At 42.6% G+C, this 12,415-nt stretch overlaps 2 protein-coding genes across 2 annotated transcripts; both read left to right on the top strand.

Annotated features, from left to right (window-relative positions):
- Window positions 1-530: 530 nt before the first annotated feature.
- LOC307214767 (olfactory receptor 5AP2-like) lies at window positions 531-1,790 on the top strand (the record flags this gene model as incomplete). The annotated part of the gene is made up of 1 exon (XM_079973750.1): window positions 531-1,790. One exon carries the CDS (start codon window positions 531-533, stop codon window positions 1,476-1,478), a length of 948 nt encoding a protein of 315 aa, XP_079829876.1. The 3' UTR covers window positions 1,479-1,790.
- A 6,662-nt stretch (window positions 1,791-8,452) lies between these two features.
- On the top strand, window positions 8,453-9,427 carry LOC307201037 (olfactory receptor 5G9-like; the record flags this gene model as incomplete). The annotated part of the gene is made up of 1 exon (XM_079950170.1): window positions 8,453-9,427. The coding sequence occupies one exon, from the start codon at window positions 8,453-8,455 to the stop codon at window positions 9,425-9,427; it is 975 nt and encodes a 324-aa protein (XP_079806296.1).
- Window positions 9,428-12,415: the final 2,988 nt, after the last annotated feature.

Raw genomic sequence — 12,415 nt, 5'->3', positions numbered from 1 at the left:
TGCTTTATGATTGTGTGTGTTAAGGTATATTTTGCTCTTGCTAGTTCTAGTTAGTTGTGTTATTTTTTGTACTGTAGTTTTATTCTGTTTTCTTTTAGAGTTCTTGTTGGTCATTGTTAACTTTTATTGTTAACCATCCAGAGGACATTGCTAACTGGCTGGTATGCAAATGATGTAAAATAAATGAATGAATGCACACACAAGCTTAGCATGTTGTTTCCTGCCTAGGGAAATGACAGGCACCTGCCAACATTTATGCATCACTTATTCAACGTTCATCTAAACTGATGTAAAATGCTCAAGAAATACATTATATACACATTCCTTTTTATTTTCCGATAAAGAATATATACATTTTTAAAATCCCTAAATTTGGATATCCATTTTCCACATTTTCCATCATACCGGATGATTAGGAGGATGACAGGTATGGTCTGTAGCAGCAACAGTTAAGTTAGTGTTAGTTTTCAACCAAGTTTAAGACATCACCATTGTTTCTCTCCACTGTTTTACAGGTTTTGTGTTCTGTTATGATGGCCCAATGGAATCAAACCACAGTTTCAGAATTCATTCTTGCGGGATTCACAAACAACCCAGTGCTCCGCATTTCCCTCTTTGCAGTGTTTCTGACCATCTACGCGATCACTCTTCTGGGAAATCTCGGGATGATAGCACTGATTCACCTTGACCGCCACCTTCAAACACCCATGTACTTCTTCCTCAGCAACCTGTCCTTCTCAGATCTCTGTTACTCCACTGTCATCGTCCCCAAAACGCTGGCAGATTTCTTGGCTGAGAAGAAAGCCATTTCGTTCACTGGCTGTGCTGCCCAGTTTTATTTCTATGCTGTCTTTGCCACTGTAGAGTGTCTCTTGCTAGCAGCCATGGCCTATGACCGCTATGTAGCAATCTGCAACCCGTTGCTTTACCCAGTTGTCATGTCTAGGAAGGTCTGCATTTGGCTTGTACTGGCTTCATACCTGGCGGGGTGTGCCAACGGCATGATACACACAAACACCACCTTCCGTCTTCCTTTCTGTGGCTCTAATGTCATTAACCACTTCTTTTGTGATGTACCCTTAATACTGAAGCTTGCTTGCTCCAACACAATGCTCAACCACATCCTGCTATTCGTGATCTCTTCCCTGATAGGTCTCTGTTCATTCCTCACCATCCTCATCTCTTACATCTACATCCTCATCACCATCCGTCGGATCAGCTCATCTGAGGGACGCAAGAAAACCTTATCTACCTGTGGCTCCCATATGATGGCTGTCACCTTGTTCTATACCACCATTCTTTTCATCTACCTGAAGCCCACCTCAAGTGATGCTGATGCCCAAGACCAAGTTGCTGCTGTCTTTTATACAGTGGTGATCCCCATGGTGAACCCTTTGATCTACAGCCTGAGGAATAAGGAGGTGAAGGTGGCTCTGAAAAGGATTGTGAGGAAGAAAGGTATTTCCGCTGAGGCATAAATTATGCACTTTGGGTGCTTCCAGGTGGGTGATAATTGTGAGATCAGTGCTCCTCTTACATGCAAGTCTTTGGCAGTGCTAGCATGACATCATTGTCATCAAAACAGCACGGACTAAGATCCTCCAGCTGAGAACTTCTGTTGGTTCCCCATATCCCTGAGGTTTGGTTGGTCACCACTAGGGGTAGAGATTTTAATGTGGCAGGCATGGTATTACTTGCCTGCAGAGATTCAACGGAAACCATCCCTCCCTTCATTCAGATGTCTCTTGAAGTCTTCCTTGTTGGGCCTGCCCTTTGCAACATTAATTTCCTTTATAATCCGATCAGTATTTATTGATGTTTTAAATAATGCTTTTAAATGGATATCTTTGTTAACCTTGCTTTTACATGTTGTATTCCACCTTGTTATGTTGTTTTATGAATGTGTGGCCTATAAATTCATGAATTAAATAAATAAACTCACTGCCTCACCTCTTCATACATGATGAAGTGCCTATTTCCCTTGAGCTCTGTGATATGTTCTTGAGGGATCTGCAGAAGGGCCTATGGGGTGTTATAGAGATGCTAGGCTAGGTTAGCTTCCTCTTGTGGGAAGAAAAGTGCAAGATACAGTGGTTAGCACCCTGTGGCATCAGATTATGAAGAGATTCTTACCCAATCCTGCCACTTGTAGCTTTCCAGTATGAGATGTACTTGCCTAGACTTTTCACCTGGTTCATCTGTGTGGGATCATTTCCTGCTTGCATGGTTTCCAGTCAGTCCCTTGTAATACTACCCCTGACTATCAGCGCAGTTTCCACCTGTCACATGCAGCACCCTGGTTTGCAAGAAGAATCAGCTCAAAAACAGCCAGCAAGGTCAGGTTATCAGTTCCCTTAGGGAGTCACCATGGCTTCAAACAGGGCAGGTGCAAAGCTTTCTCTCTTTGCTCAACGCACCTCACGGTTGTGTCAATCTTTTATGGGACATGCTTCTTCATATATGTGCGTCCCAGTTCTGGTTCCAACTCATCAGTTGATGTGGACAAGATGATCTTTGTGTTCTACACTATGGTGATCCCCATGCTGAACCCTTTGATCTACAGCTTGAGGAACAAAGAGGTGAAAGATGCTGTGAGGCGGCTGATCAAGGGGAAGGGCTTTCTACAGAATGGGGGGGGAGCATAGATTCAGTTATGTAAAAGAAAGAATGAATCAGAGGTAGCCAACGTTGTGACCTCCTATTGTTGCTGGTTTGCAGCTCCCATTACCCCTGACCATTGGCCAGGCCAGCCTGGCAGAATATGGCAAGGGTTGGAGCTAAGATAACTCAATTGATGACATGTATTTTGTTACTCTCTTCAATTAAATTTATAAGGTAAAAGGAAGAGTGGGAGGTTTTTAGGAATATAAACAAAGCCCAGGAGGTTTTGAGGTGCTAAAACAATGATTTTCAAGGTTCCTCATCTAGGGCTTGCAATTAGATAAGAGATAAACCAGAATTTATAGCAGGAAGGTAGCATGTTACATGTGCTTAATAGTTAGATCAGGATGAGGAAATGAGTCTGTTATAATGTTATGGGGCTAAAATCTGGTTTAAACATTCAAGAAGTGGTGATTTAAGATTAGAACAAGCTTTGGGGCGATTGATTTATGTGGCACTGAAAGAATTTGAAAGGCATTGAGAGCTTCATGAAAAACTGTTGGCTAGAAACCAGGACGCCTAAGGAAAAAGGCAGTTTAGGAAGCTGGCTTGTGTTCCTAAATCAGGGGTGGGGAACACTCTTCAGCTCAACAACTACATTTCCCTGTGGGCAACCTTCTGGGGTCCATCTGCCAATGGTGGGCAGGGCTTAAAGGAAAAGTTGACAGGATGACCTTTATATAGTGAGCTGTATTATCCAGCCATGCAAAAGTCAGAGACAGTGCATATCTCGCTATACATTATACAGGCAAGCAAGAGGCATTATCATACTTCAAAGATGCATTCCATCAAGACAAAAGCATTTGAGAAGGGCACATGTGGAACAGGGGGAAGCCCAGGGGAGAAAGGGTGCATCCTGGAGAGAGTCTCAGGAGCCAGACTGAAAGAATTAGAGGTCTACCTTTGGTCTCTGGGCTAAAGGCTCCAGTCTGCTTCCCCAAACCATAGCAGAGTGGTTTAACAATCTTATCCTTACTCCCATGGAACTTTGATCATAGCTCTGAGAGAGGAATAGGGGGTCTCCTAAGAACTCTCAGCATCCTTAACAAACTGCAGTTTCCAGGATTTTTTGTGGAAGCCATGACTTGGTAAAATGGTATGGCACTGCTTTAAATGTATAGAGCAATGAGGTCTAAGAGGAAACTTCACAAATGTTTAGAGCAGATTGAACATCAACAGATGCCAGTCACCTGACAACCCAGCCATCTGGGTCCACAGGGCTGAGGGGATGATGGATCCAACCTGCTGACTCGATCCAGTTCCCCACCCATGGTTTATATGAAACCCCCAATTCTGCTAAAGTTTGTCACAACTTGGTCCCATCGCAATGGGTTTTGAGCTCCTTGTGACTAACTTGGTCTAGTAGTTTCAAGGAACTGCTTGTGAACAACTTTAAATTTCATGTTCCTGTTCTTTCATACCACCTCATCAGTAGAACTCAAGATAGCATCCATATTCTACACAACAGGAATGTAGGCAGCTGACCAGAATATTTCTCTAAATGGTCCAAGCCTGTCCGCTTTAGCAGGCAGGGTCTCTCCAGGGTCTCATGCAGGTGAGAGATGAGGAGAGTCAATGTAATTGTGAGAGGGGCTAACAAATCAATCAGTTTGGAAATTCCCATGATTAGGCTGATTTTGTTGAGAGCACTTTTGAATGTCTACATTTTAACGTTTGCTGAATTTGGGAATTGATTGTTTTATGTACACATTGCTGTTGAAACAGTAGTGAAATGCACTATGTTTTGAAAGTAATTGCTATTGAAATTGCTGGTATGTTTTTTTTAAAAAAAAAATAATTTTATTGATTTTCCATTTATGTAATCACATCATTATGTAATCACATATAATAATAATAATAACAACAACAACAACAACAACAACAACAACAACAACAACAACAATAATTTATTTGTACCCCACCCATCTGGCTGGGTTTCCCTAGCCACTCTGGGGGGCTTCCACAAAGACCAAAAATACACTAAGATGTCCCACATTAAAAACTTTCCTGAACAGGGCTGCCTTAAGATGTCTTCTGAATGTCAGGTAGTTGTTTATCTCTTTGACATCTGATGGGAGGGAGTTACACAGGGCGGGCGCCACTACCGAGAAGGCCCTCTGCCTGGTTCCCTGTAGCTTTGCTTCTCGCAATGAGGGAACCGCCAGAAGGCCCTCGGCGCTGGACCTCAGTGTCCGGGCAGAACGATGGGGGTGGAGACACTCCTTCAGGTTATTATCCACTTTCCTTCTTTGGCTCCTTCCCTCCCACCTCTTGGCTTTCAAAAGTAACCTTTATATCACAGCACTTTATATATTTTCCAATTCTAATAAAACTCACTACAAAATACCTCAAAGTTTAAATAAATGTAGAAAGGTAAAAGAAATTCTCCTTACAAGTCTTCAGGCAACCCTACTAGTGTTGTTAATTGCTTACAATGGTCTTTCAAATGTTGTATAAATTTACTCCAGTCTTTTTGGAATACTTGATCGTGCTGGTTTCGGATTTTTCCTGTCAGCTTCACCAGTTCCGCAAAGTCCATCATTTTCATCTGCCACTCTTCTTTCGTTGTTGTTTACATTTGGGGGCTAAATGGATTCTTGCTGCTGTTGTTGCATACATGAACAGTCTTAAATCATTTTTTGGTATCTCTTCACCTACTATACCCAGTAAAAAGAATTCTGGTTTTTTAACAAAAGTGTTTTTAAACATTTTCTTTAACTCATTATATATGGGAAATGAAATTGCTGATATGTTGTGACGAAATGCTCATTGATGTTTACATTATGTGTAACGTATTGTGGTTTCTGTTTTGTGCCTTTATTGTTGGCATATACATTAAATTTTAATCTAACTTAGGTTTCTTCCCATATTTTCTTTGATAATCAAATGCAGATGCAGAGGATTCAGTGGGCAGTGGAAGACAACTTTGGGGGGTGGGACTTGCCTAACCCTTTCACCTCTGACAGTTTTTCTGATAAAAATTTACCCCAACTATTTTTCCAAGGAGGTAAAGGGAATCTGGGTTTTTGCTCCTGCAGGGTGTAGAGCATCTTCAGGGGACAACAGCTTTGGAGAGTGGCAGATGCTACAGCCACTGGATGACTTTGTCCCATACAGTTAAATGGACCTGTATCTGGAAGCCTAGGTTGCAGCACCATAATCCAGCAATAGAAGTCACACTTCTACTTACACAAGTAGAGAGATGGCTATAGACGCATGTCTTGCTTATGGGCTTTACATAGCCCTCTGGTTGGCCACTGTGAGAACAGGATGCTGGACTGAGTGGATCTTTGGTCTGATCCAGCACAGACGTCTTACATTCTTATTATATCAGTGGGCTTAAGTGTACTATGCTCTCTACTGGAATGTAGTCTAGATCTGCTTTTTATACTACAGTGGTACCTCGGGTTACATACGCTTCAGGTTACATACGCTTCAGGTTACAGACTCCGCTAATCCAGAAATAGTGCTTCAAGTTAAGAACTTTGCTTCAGGATGAGAACAGAAATCGTGCTCCAGCGGCGCGGCAGCAGCAGGAGGCCCCATTAGCTAAAGTGGTGCTTCAGGTTAAGAACAGTTTCAGGTTAAGTACGGACCTCCAGAACGAATTAAGTACTTAACCTTAGGTACCACTGTATTTGTGCTGGCACTGTGTGCTTAGAATGTAGGTATTGTTTTTGCTTTGTAAGGACATTTGCAGTGGAATTGACTTCTTCTACAGAGAGCCATTAAGATAATTGCAATTCCCACCTGATATCTGATCCTTCCAGAGAACAAAATCCCCAGTTTCAATATCTCAGAATAGGAAGTCCCTTCTGAACAGCAGTTTCAGAAATACTAAGCTGCACACAACAAGTAGTTCTGCGATACATAAGAATTTGTAGGCATCATAATGATATTCAGCCATCTTTTCATCTCATCATTGAAAGCTGCTCCTGTGGTGGTGAGTGGAGTAAATAGTGGAGGTTCAACTTGATGCACAGGACAAACCAGAGACAAGAATTGCAAGAGGAAAAAGTGTTTGAAGGTCATAAGAGAATGGGTAGGTTAAAAAGTATTTCTAGATTTTAGTTTTCAAATTAGGCTTTGGCCAGATTGCACTTCCTAAACTACAGGCTTGCAGTGTGTCCACATACATCCATTGCCTGTTCCAGGGATCCTTTCATTCTTCGCCCTGACCTGCCAAGTCAGATGAGAAGAAAAGGGAAAGATCTTTTCACCCTTCTGGCCTCTCCTTCCCATTCGGCTAAGATGCGCCAGGTCAACCAGATTATAAACACAGGAGGGTAATTCTCTATGAGGATACAAATGCAAACTTCTTTCTCTGTCATGGCTTCCCTCTCTAGGAATCCAGCAGCTATCTATCAGATCATTTTTACACTCTCCCCAAAGAGTCATTGAAACAAACCATTTTTTAAATATTTGTTTAGTAGCAGCCACTGATACTGAAAGCATGATTCATGATGCTGAACCCTTGTCTACAACTAACTCAAACAAAAAGAAGTCCAGGGCTAATTTTGAGTTAACCAAGCAAATGGTTTATGAGTGAAAATGTTTTCTTCATAAACAGGCATAAGAAAGAGATCCTTTGAAGAAGGGCAATGGAATTTTCTCCAACATATTAGTCATCCTCCAGCAGGGCTAATAGCAGCTTCATTGGGAGGGGTGGGAAGCTTGTCAAAGACTACAATGTGGGAAGAAAGGAGTAACTCCACACACTGTGGTCTTCACCTTCCTTTCCTCCTCTCTTAGCTCTGCAGCTGCAATTTTGCCTTTAAAAATAATGCACGAAACATAGTGATACCTTTAGTATCACATCTAGTTGGGCCCTTAAACAAAAGGCTGTGCTGTTGTTCAAATACCAGGGAGGACATCACACTGCATATACCTATTAAGCAGTTCAAAATGCACATAGCTGTCCTAGCATGGAAAGCAAAATGAGTCTGTTGCATGTACTAGAAAGGTACTTTGAGGTGAAACTAACCCCTCAGCTTGAACATTTCAACATTTTCCCCCAAACTGCTGCTGGTGCCACTTTCTTTCTTTTTACACAAAGCCACTCCTGACCTAAGGAGGGGGGGTTGCGGGCTCACGCCCCCGTCTACATTCTCGCGGGGCTGGCTCCAAGGTATTGTTATGCAAATGAAGTTGGAGGGGAGGAGTGCCATCACCTCCCCCAAATCTTGAAGGGTAGTTCGTTAAAGGACTCTGGGGGGCGTCGCCTCATCCGAAACCTACGGAGGCTAGGGCCTAAAGCGCGCTCCCGAGCGGTAACCCCTTGGGATGTGCATCTCGGGGGCTCCCCCTGTTGGTGCTTAACCCTTCCCGGTTAGACCGGATAGTCTGTTAAGGCCAATGCCTAAAGCCAATACCACTCTTACCTGTAATCAATAAAGTTGTGGCCATTTTCGCCCATTAACCTAAATTCTGGTGTCTGGTGTCTTTATTTACTCCATCTGTGGGAGGGGGCAGGAATTGCCACGCAAGCACAAATACTTCTCTTACACTAGTGTTAAAACCACCCTCCAAATGCAGCTCTAAAATCATGCAGCTTGCATTGTTTGCAACAGGGATGTGCACAACTTGTGGCCCTCCAAATCTCCAGTCACCATAATCACCTCACCACTTGGCACACTGGCTGGGGCTGATAGAAGTCCAAGGAGCAATAGGTTTTCCTCCTCCAGTTTCTAATAATAATAGTAGTAGTAGTAATAGTAGTAGTAGTAATTAATTAATGAAAAGGGGAGTCCTGATAATACAATGGGAAGAGGCGAGAGATCCACATAATACAATGTTGTTGTTTTCCACCACAGTGCAGGAGGAAGTGGCTGTGGAAAATCATACCACAATACATGAATTCATTTTTTCGGGATTCACAGACTCTTCAAAACTTCAGTTCCCTCTTTTCACTTTTTTCCTAGTAGTATACCTTATCACCCTGCTTGGCAACCTTGGGATGATCATTTTAATCAGGATTAGCTTGCAACTCCACACCCCCATGTACTTCTTCCTTAGCAACTTATCCTTTGTAGACCTCTGCTACTCGACTGTCGTCACTCCCAAGATGCTGATGGATTTGGTCATGAAAAGAAAAACTATCTCATTGACTGGCTGTGCTCTACAGATGTGGTTTTTTGGGCTCTTTTTAGCCACTGAGTGTTTCCTCTTGGCAGCAATGGCATACGACCGATATATGGCCATTTCCAATCCACTTCTTTATACAGTAATCATGTCACGCAGAGTTTGCACCCAGCTGATCATCGCCCCCTACCTTTTAGGAGTACTGAATGCCACAACACACACAACCTTAACTTTTCAACTCACCTTCTGTCACACCAATACGATCAACCATTTCTTCTGTGACATCCCTGCAGTCATATCCCTCTCCTGTTCAGATACCAGACTCAACAAGGGGGTGCTTTTCGGTCTATCGTGTACCTTTGGCATTGTGAGTACGTCAATTATCATTGTCTCTTATATCTACATCCTCACGGCCATCCTGAGAATACGCTCCAACAAGGGCAGGCGCAAAGCTTTCTCCACCTGCTCAACCCATCTCACAGTAGTGTCTATCTTTTATGGGACACTCTTCTTTATATATGTGCGTCCCAGCTCTATGTCTTCAGCTGATGAGGACAAGATGGTCTCTATGTTCTACACAGTTATGATCCCCATGCTGAACCCTCTGATCTACAGCTTCAGAAACAAAGAAGTGAAAGATGCAGTGAGGCGACTGGCCAGAGGGAAAAACCTTCCTATGCAATAAAAAGGCATGCATTGTGTTGGCTTTCTTTCCTTGATGGATAATAAATCTCAAGTAACTAAAGGAATGGGTCCTTTCTGGATTTCACAGAGAATATTGTTTCCACACAGCACAATGTTTAAAGATTTTATCTTAAAGAGACTCATTACAGCACTGTGCTTTGTTATCTGGGCTATCTTTTAGAAGAGAAGATGCTAAAGTCTAGCATCTTCAGGAATACAGTGGTACCTCGGGTTAAGTACTCAATTCATTCCGGAGGTCCGTTCTTAACCTGAAACTGTTCTTAACCTGAAGCACCACTTTAGCTAATGGGGCCTCCTGCTGCCGCCGCGCCACCGGAGCACGATTTCTGTTCTCATCCTGAAGCAAAGTTCTTAACCTGAAGCACTATTTCTGGGTTAGTCTGTAACCTGAAGCGTGTGTAACCTGAAGTGTATGTAACCCGAGGTACCACTGTACTTGCTTTTTGTTCCTTAATTTATTTGGATAAAGATTATGATCACAGCTCAGTGTAAGAGCATGGTCCCATTTCAATCCCTGGCATTTCTAGGTAAGCCTGGGGATGTCCGTTCTGGAAACCCAGAGAGCTACTGTGAGCAAGACAGAGTGATAATCTGAGGTGATATAAGGAAGCTGCCTTTGTTCCTATGATTCTATATCTAATGTGCTTAAGTTACAGAATATTTTGGATGAACTTTACTCCCTGGCACTGATGTATCTTTCAATTTTGCATTGCTAAATTTCACATCATCACAGATTTCAGTAAAGTATACATGCAAGAGTAGGACTGCAACCTTAATTAACAAGATGTGTTTTTGTGTGTGCGTTTTATTGATATGTTTTAAGGTTGAATATTGGTATGGATAGTAAGAATAGAAATGCATCAAGTACAAGGAATAATTTTTTTAAAATCTAAATTTATTTATTTATATATTTTATTTATGATTTTCAGTTTTGTACATTTCAATAATTTTACAGTCATTTTAACATTTCAAAATTTGACTTCCTTCCCCCTCTTTCTGCAGTTTGTCGAATTTATTTTTAATATTTTCTGGATATCCAAATTAACTTCATTTGCTCATTTGCTACTTTAAATACATACTCTTATAAAACTGCAGGTTATGACAACAATCCTGCCAGTGTTCTTATCTGTTTACAGTTTGTTTGTAAATATTCAAAAACCATTTCCTTTTTTTTAATAAAAAGTTTGTTATCTTGATTTCTTCTTTTTCCGGCAAGTTTTGCCATTTCTGCATATTCCATAAATTTTTGTATCCTTCTTTTGCTGGGACTTTGTCTTCTTTCCATTTCTATTTCCATAGGAAAGATGGTAAAAAAAATCTTAATTTAAGATTCTTTTAAAAACATATGTATAGCTGTAGTCTCTAACTGCTGCTTAAAATGCAATTCATTTTCCCGACCGTGTTGCTATTAGCCCAAGGAACACCCCAATGGCTCCCATAGGGACATTCTTCTGAGGCATATAAGGGATTTTTGTTAGACACACAATGGGAAGGAAATGGTTAAACCTCCCTACATGCTATAGTCAGAGGCCCCAGTTCCTGCTGTTAATTATGATGGACTTCCTAAAAGCATAACACATCTGGTTTAGAACTTAGTACATTCTGCCCCAATAACTGCAGGAAGCCAACTTGACTGGCAGGAACTGAGACAGAATACATGACTAGGGGAAACGGCTGTCTCAATTATGGATCTTTGCAGGCCCAGCATCAATATGCAGTATCCTCAGGCAGGGACCCAGCAGAGCCCTGAACACCAGGTGGCCAGGTCTGAGCCAACATTTAAATTTCCCACAGTACCACTGAACTACCATTGCTCCAGGGCATTGTGGGAAATTTAAATGGTGAGTCAGATCCACTTTCCTGATCCTCATCATCGCATTGGTACCAGACACTAGTCCATTGTGGCCAACAGGTTAGCCTTCTAGGAGACACCAGCAGAGGAAGAAGACAACCAGAGGGCATTCTGCCAAGGAAGGATCCAAACCTTGAGCCAGCCTTGTGCCTCTGTCATGAAAGCCAAGAATCTGGCTGGTGGGTGTTTGCCCATCTTTGCCTTCCAGCAATGCTCCCTATAGATTTATCCACAACTTTTGATCTTAGATCACCAGGTAATTGTCTGTGAAACAGGTGAAGTGAGTGAAGAGTTCCTGAAAAAGAGCAGAATCATTTCTCAGCTCACTTCACCCCATAATTAATTAGTATCAGAGCCTGAACCAAGTTGGGGCCTCATTAAGGAATGGTCTTCAAAAACCTTTCCACTGAGAGGTAAACTATACATTGTACAGCAGAGCTTTCCAAACTGTGTGTTGTGACACATTAGCATGTCGGCCGCAGTTTGTGGGTGTGTCACACGAATGCTCCCCGCTCTCCTCCTGGGGCTGGAAAGGGGTTAGTTGAACCTCCAGTTTGCTAGTAAAACTGAATTACTGTGTCCAGAAATGATGCATGTCTAATGGTGTCACCAACATGAAAAGTTTAGAGAGCTCTATTGCACACTCAATGCATTTGGCAACTAGCTGCAATAGTCATTTTTTGTAAACAAAAGCTGTTTGGGCAGGGGGGACATTTTTTTAGCAGAGAAGCTGTGGCTGAAGACACTTGAAAGCACTGAGCAAGACACTTTCAAGCAGTGGCGGAGCTTCATGCTCTGGGACTGGGGGGTGGAGAGCAGGGGGGCAGTGCAGGGGCGTGGTGCCCAGTGTGGGTGGGGAGGTAGCTGCAATGGCACCCCACCGGGATCACGCTGCCAGGGACGATGCGCTCCCCCCGCACTCCTCTTCCTCCACCCGTGCTTTCAAGCAGCAGTGCCCAGCCAAAGTGGTAGACTGTGGGGTCTCAAATTTCAGCAGTGTCTGCAATGCCCAAAATATCTGAGGCAGATATATTCATGCCAGACTGATGCCTCATCTGAGGCAAATCAGTAACTCTAGTGGAAGCATACATTATTTCACTTGATTGTTATGTACCT

The sequence above is a fragment of the Podarcis cretensis genome (assembly GCF_951804945.1).
Source record: "Podarcis cretensis genome assembly, chromosome: 1".
Classification (NCBI taxonomy): Eukaryota; Metazoa; Chordata; class Lepidosauria; order Squamata; family Lacertidae; genus Podarcis; species Podarcis cretensis.
Note: the sequence above shows the minus strand (reverse complement) of the source record. Positions and strands in the feature narration are given on the sequence as shown.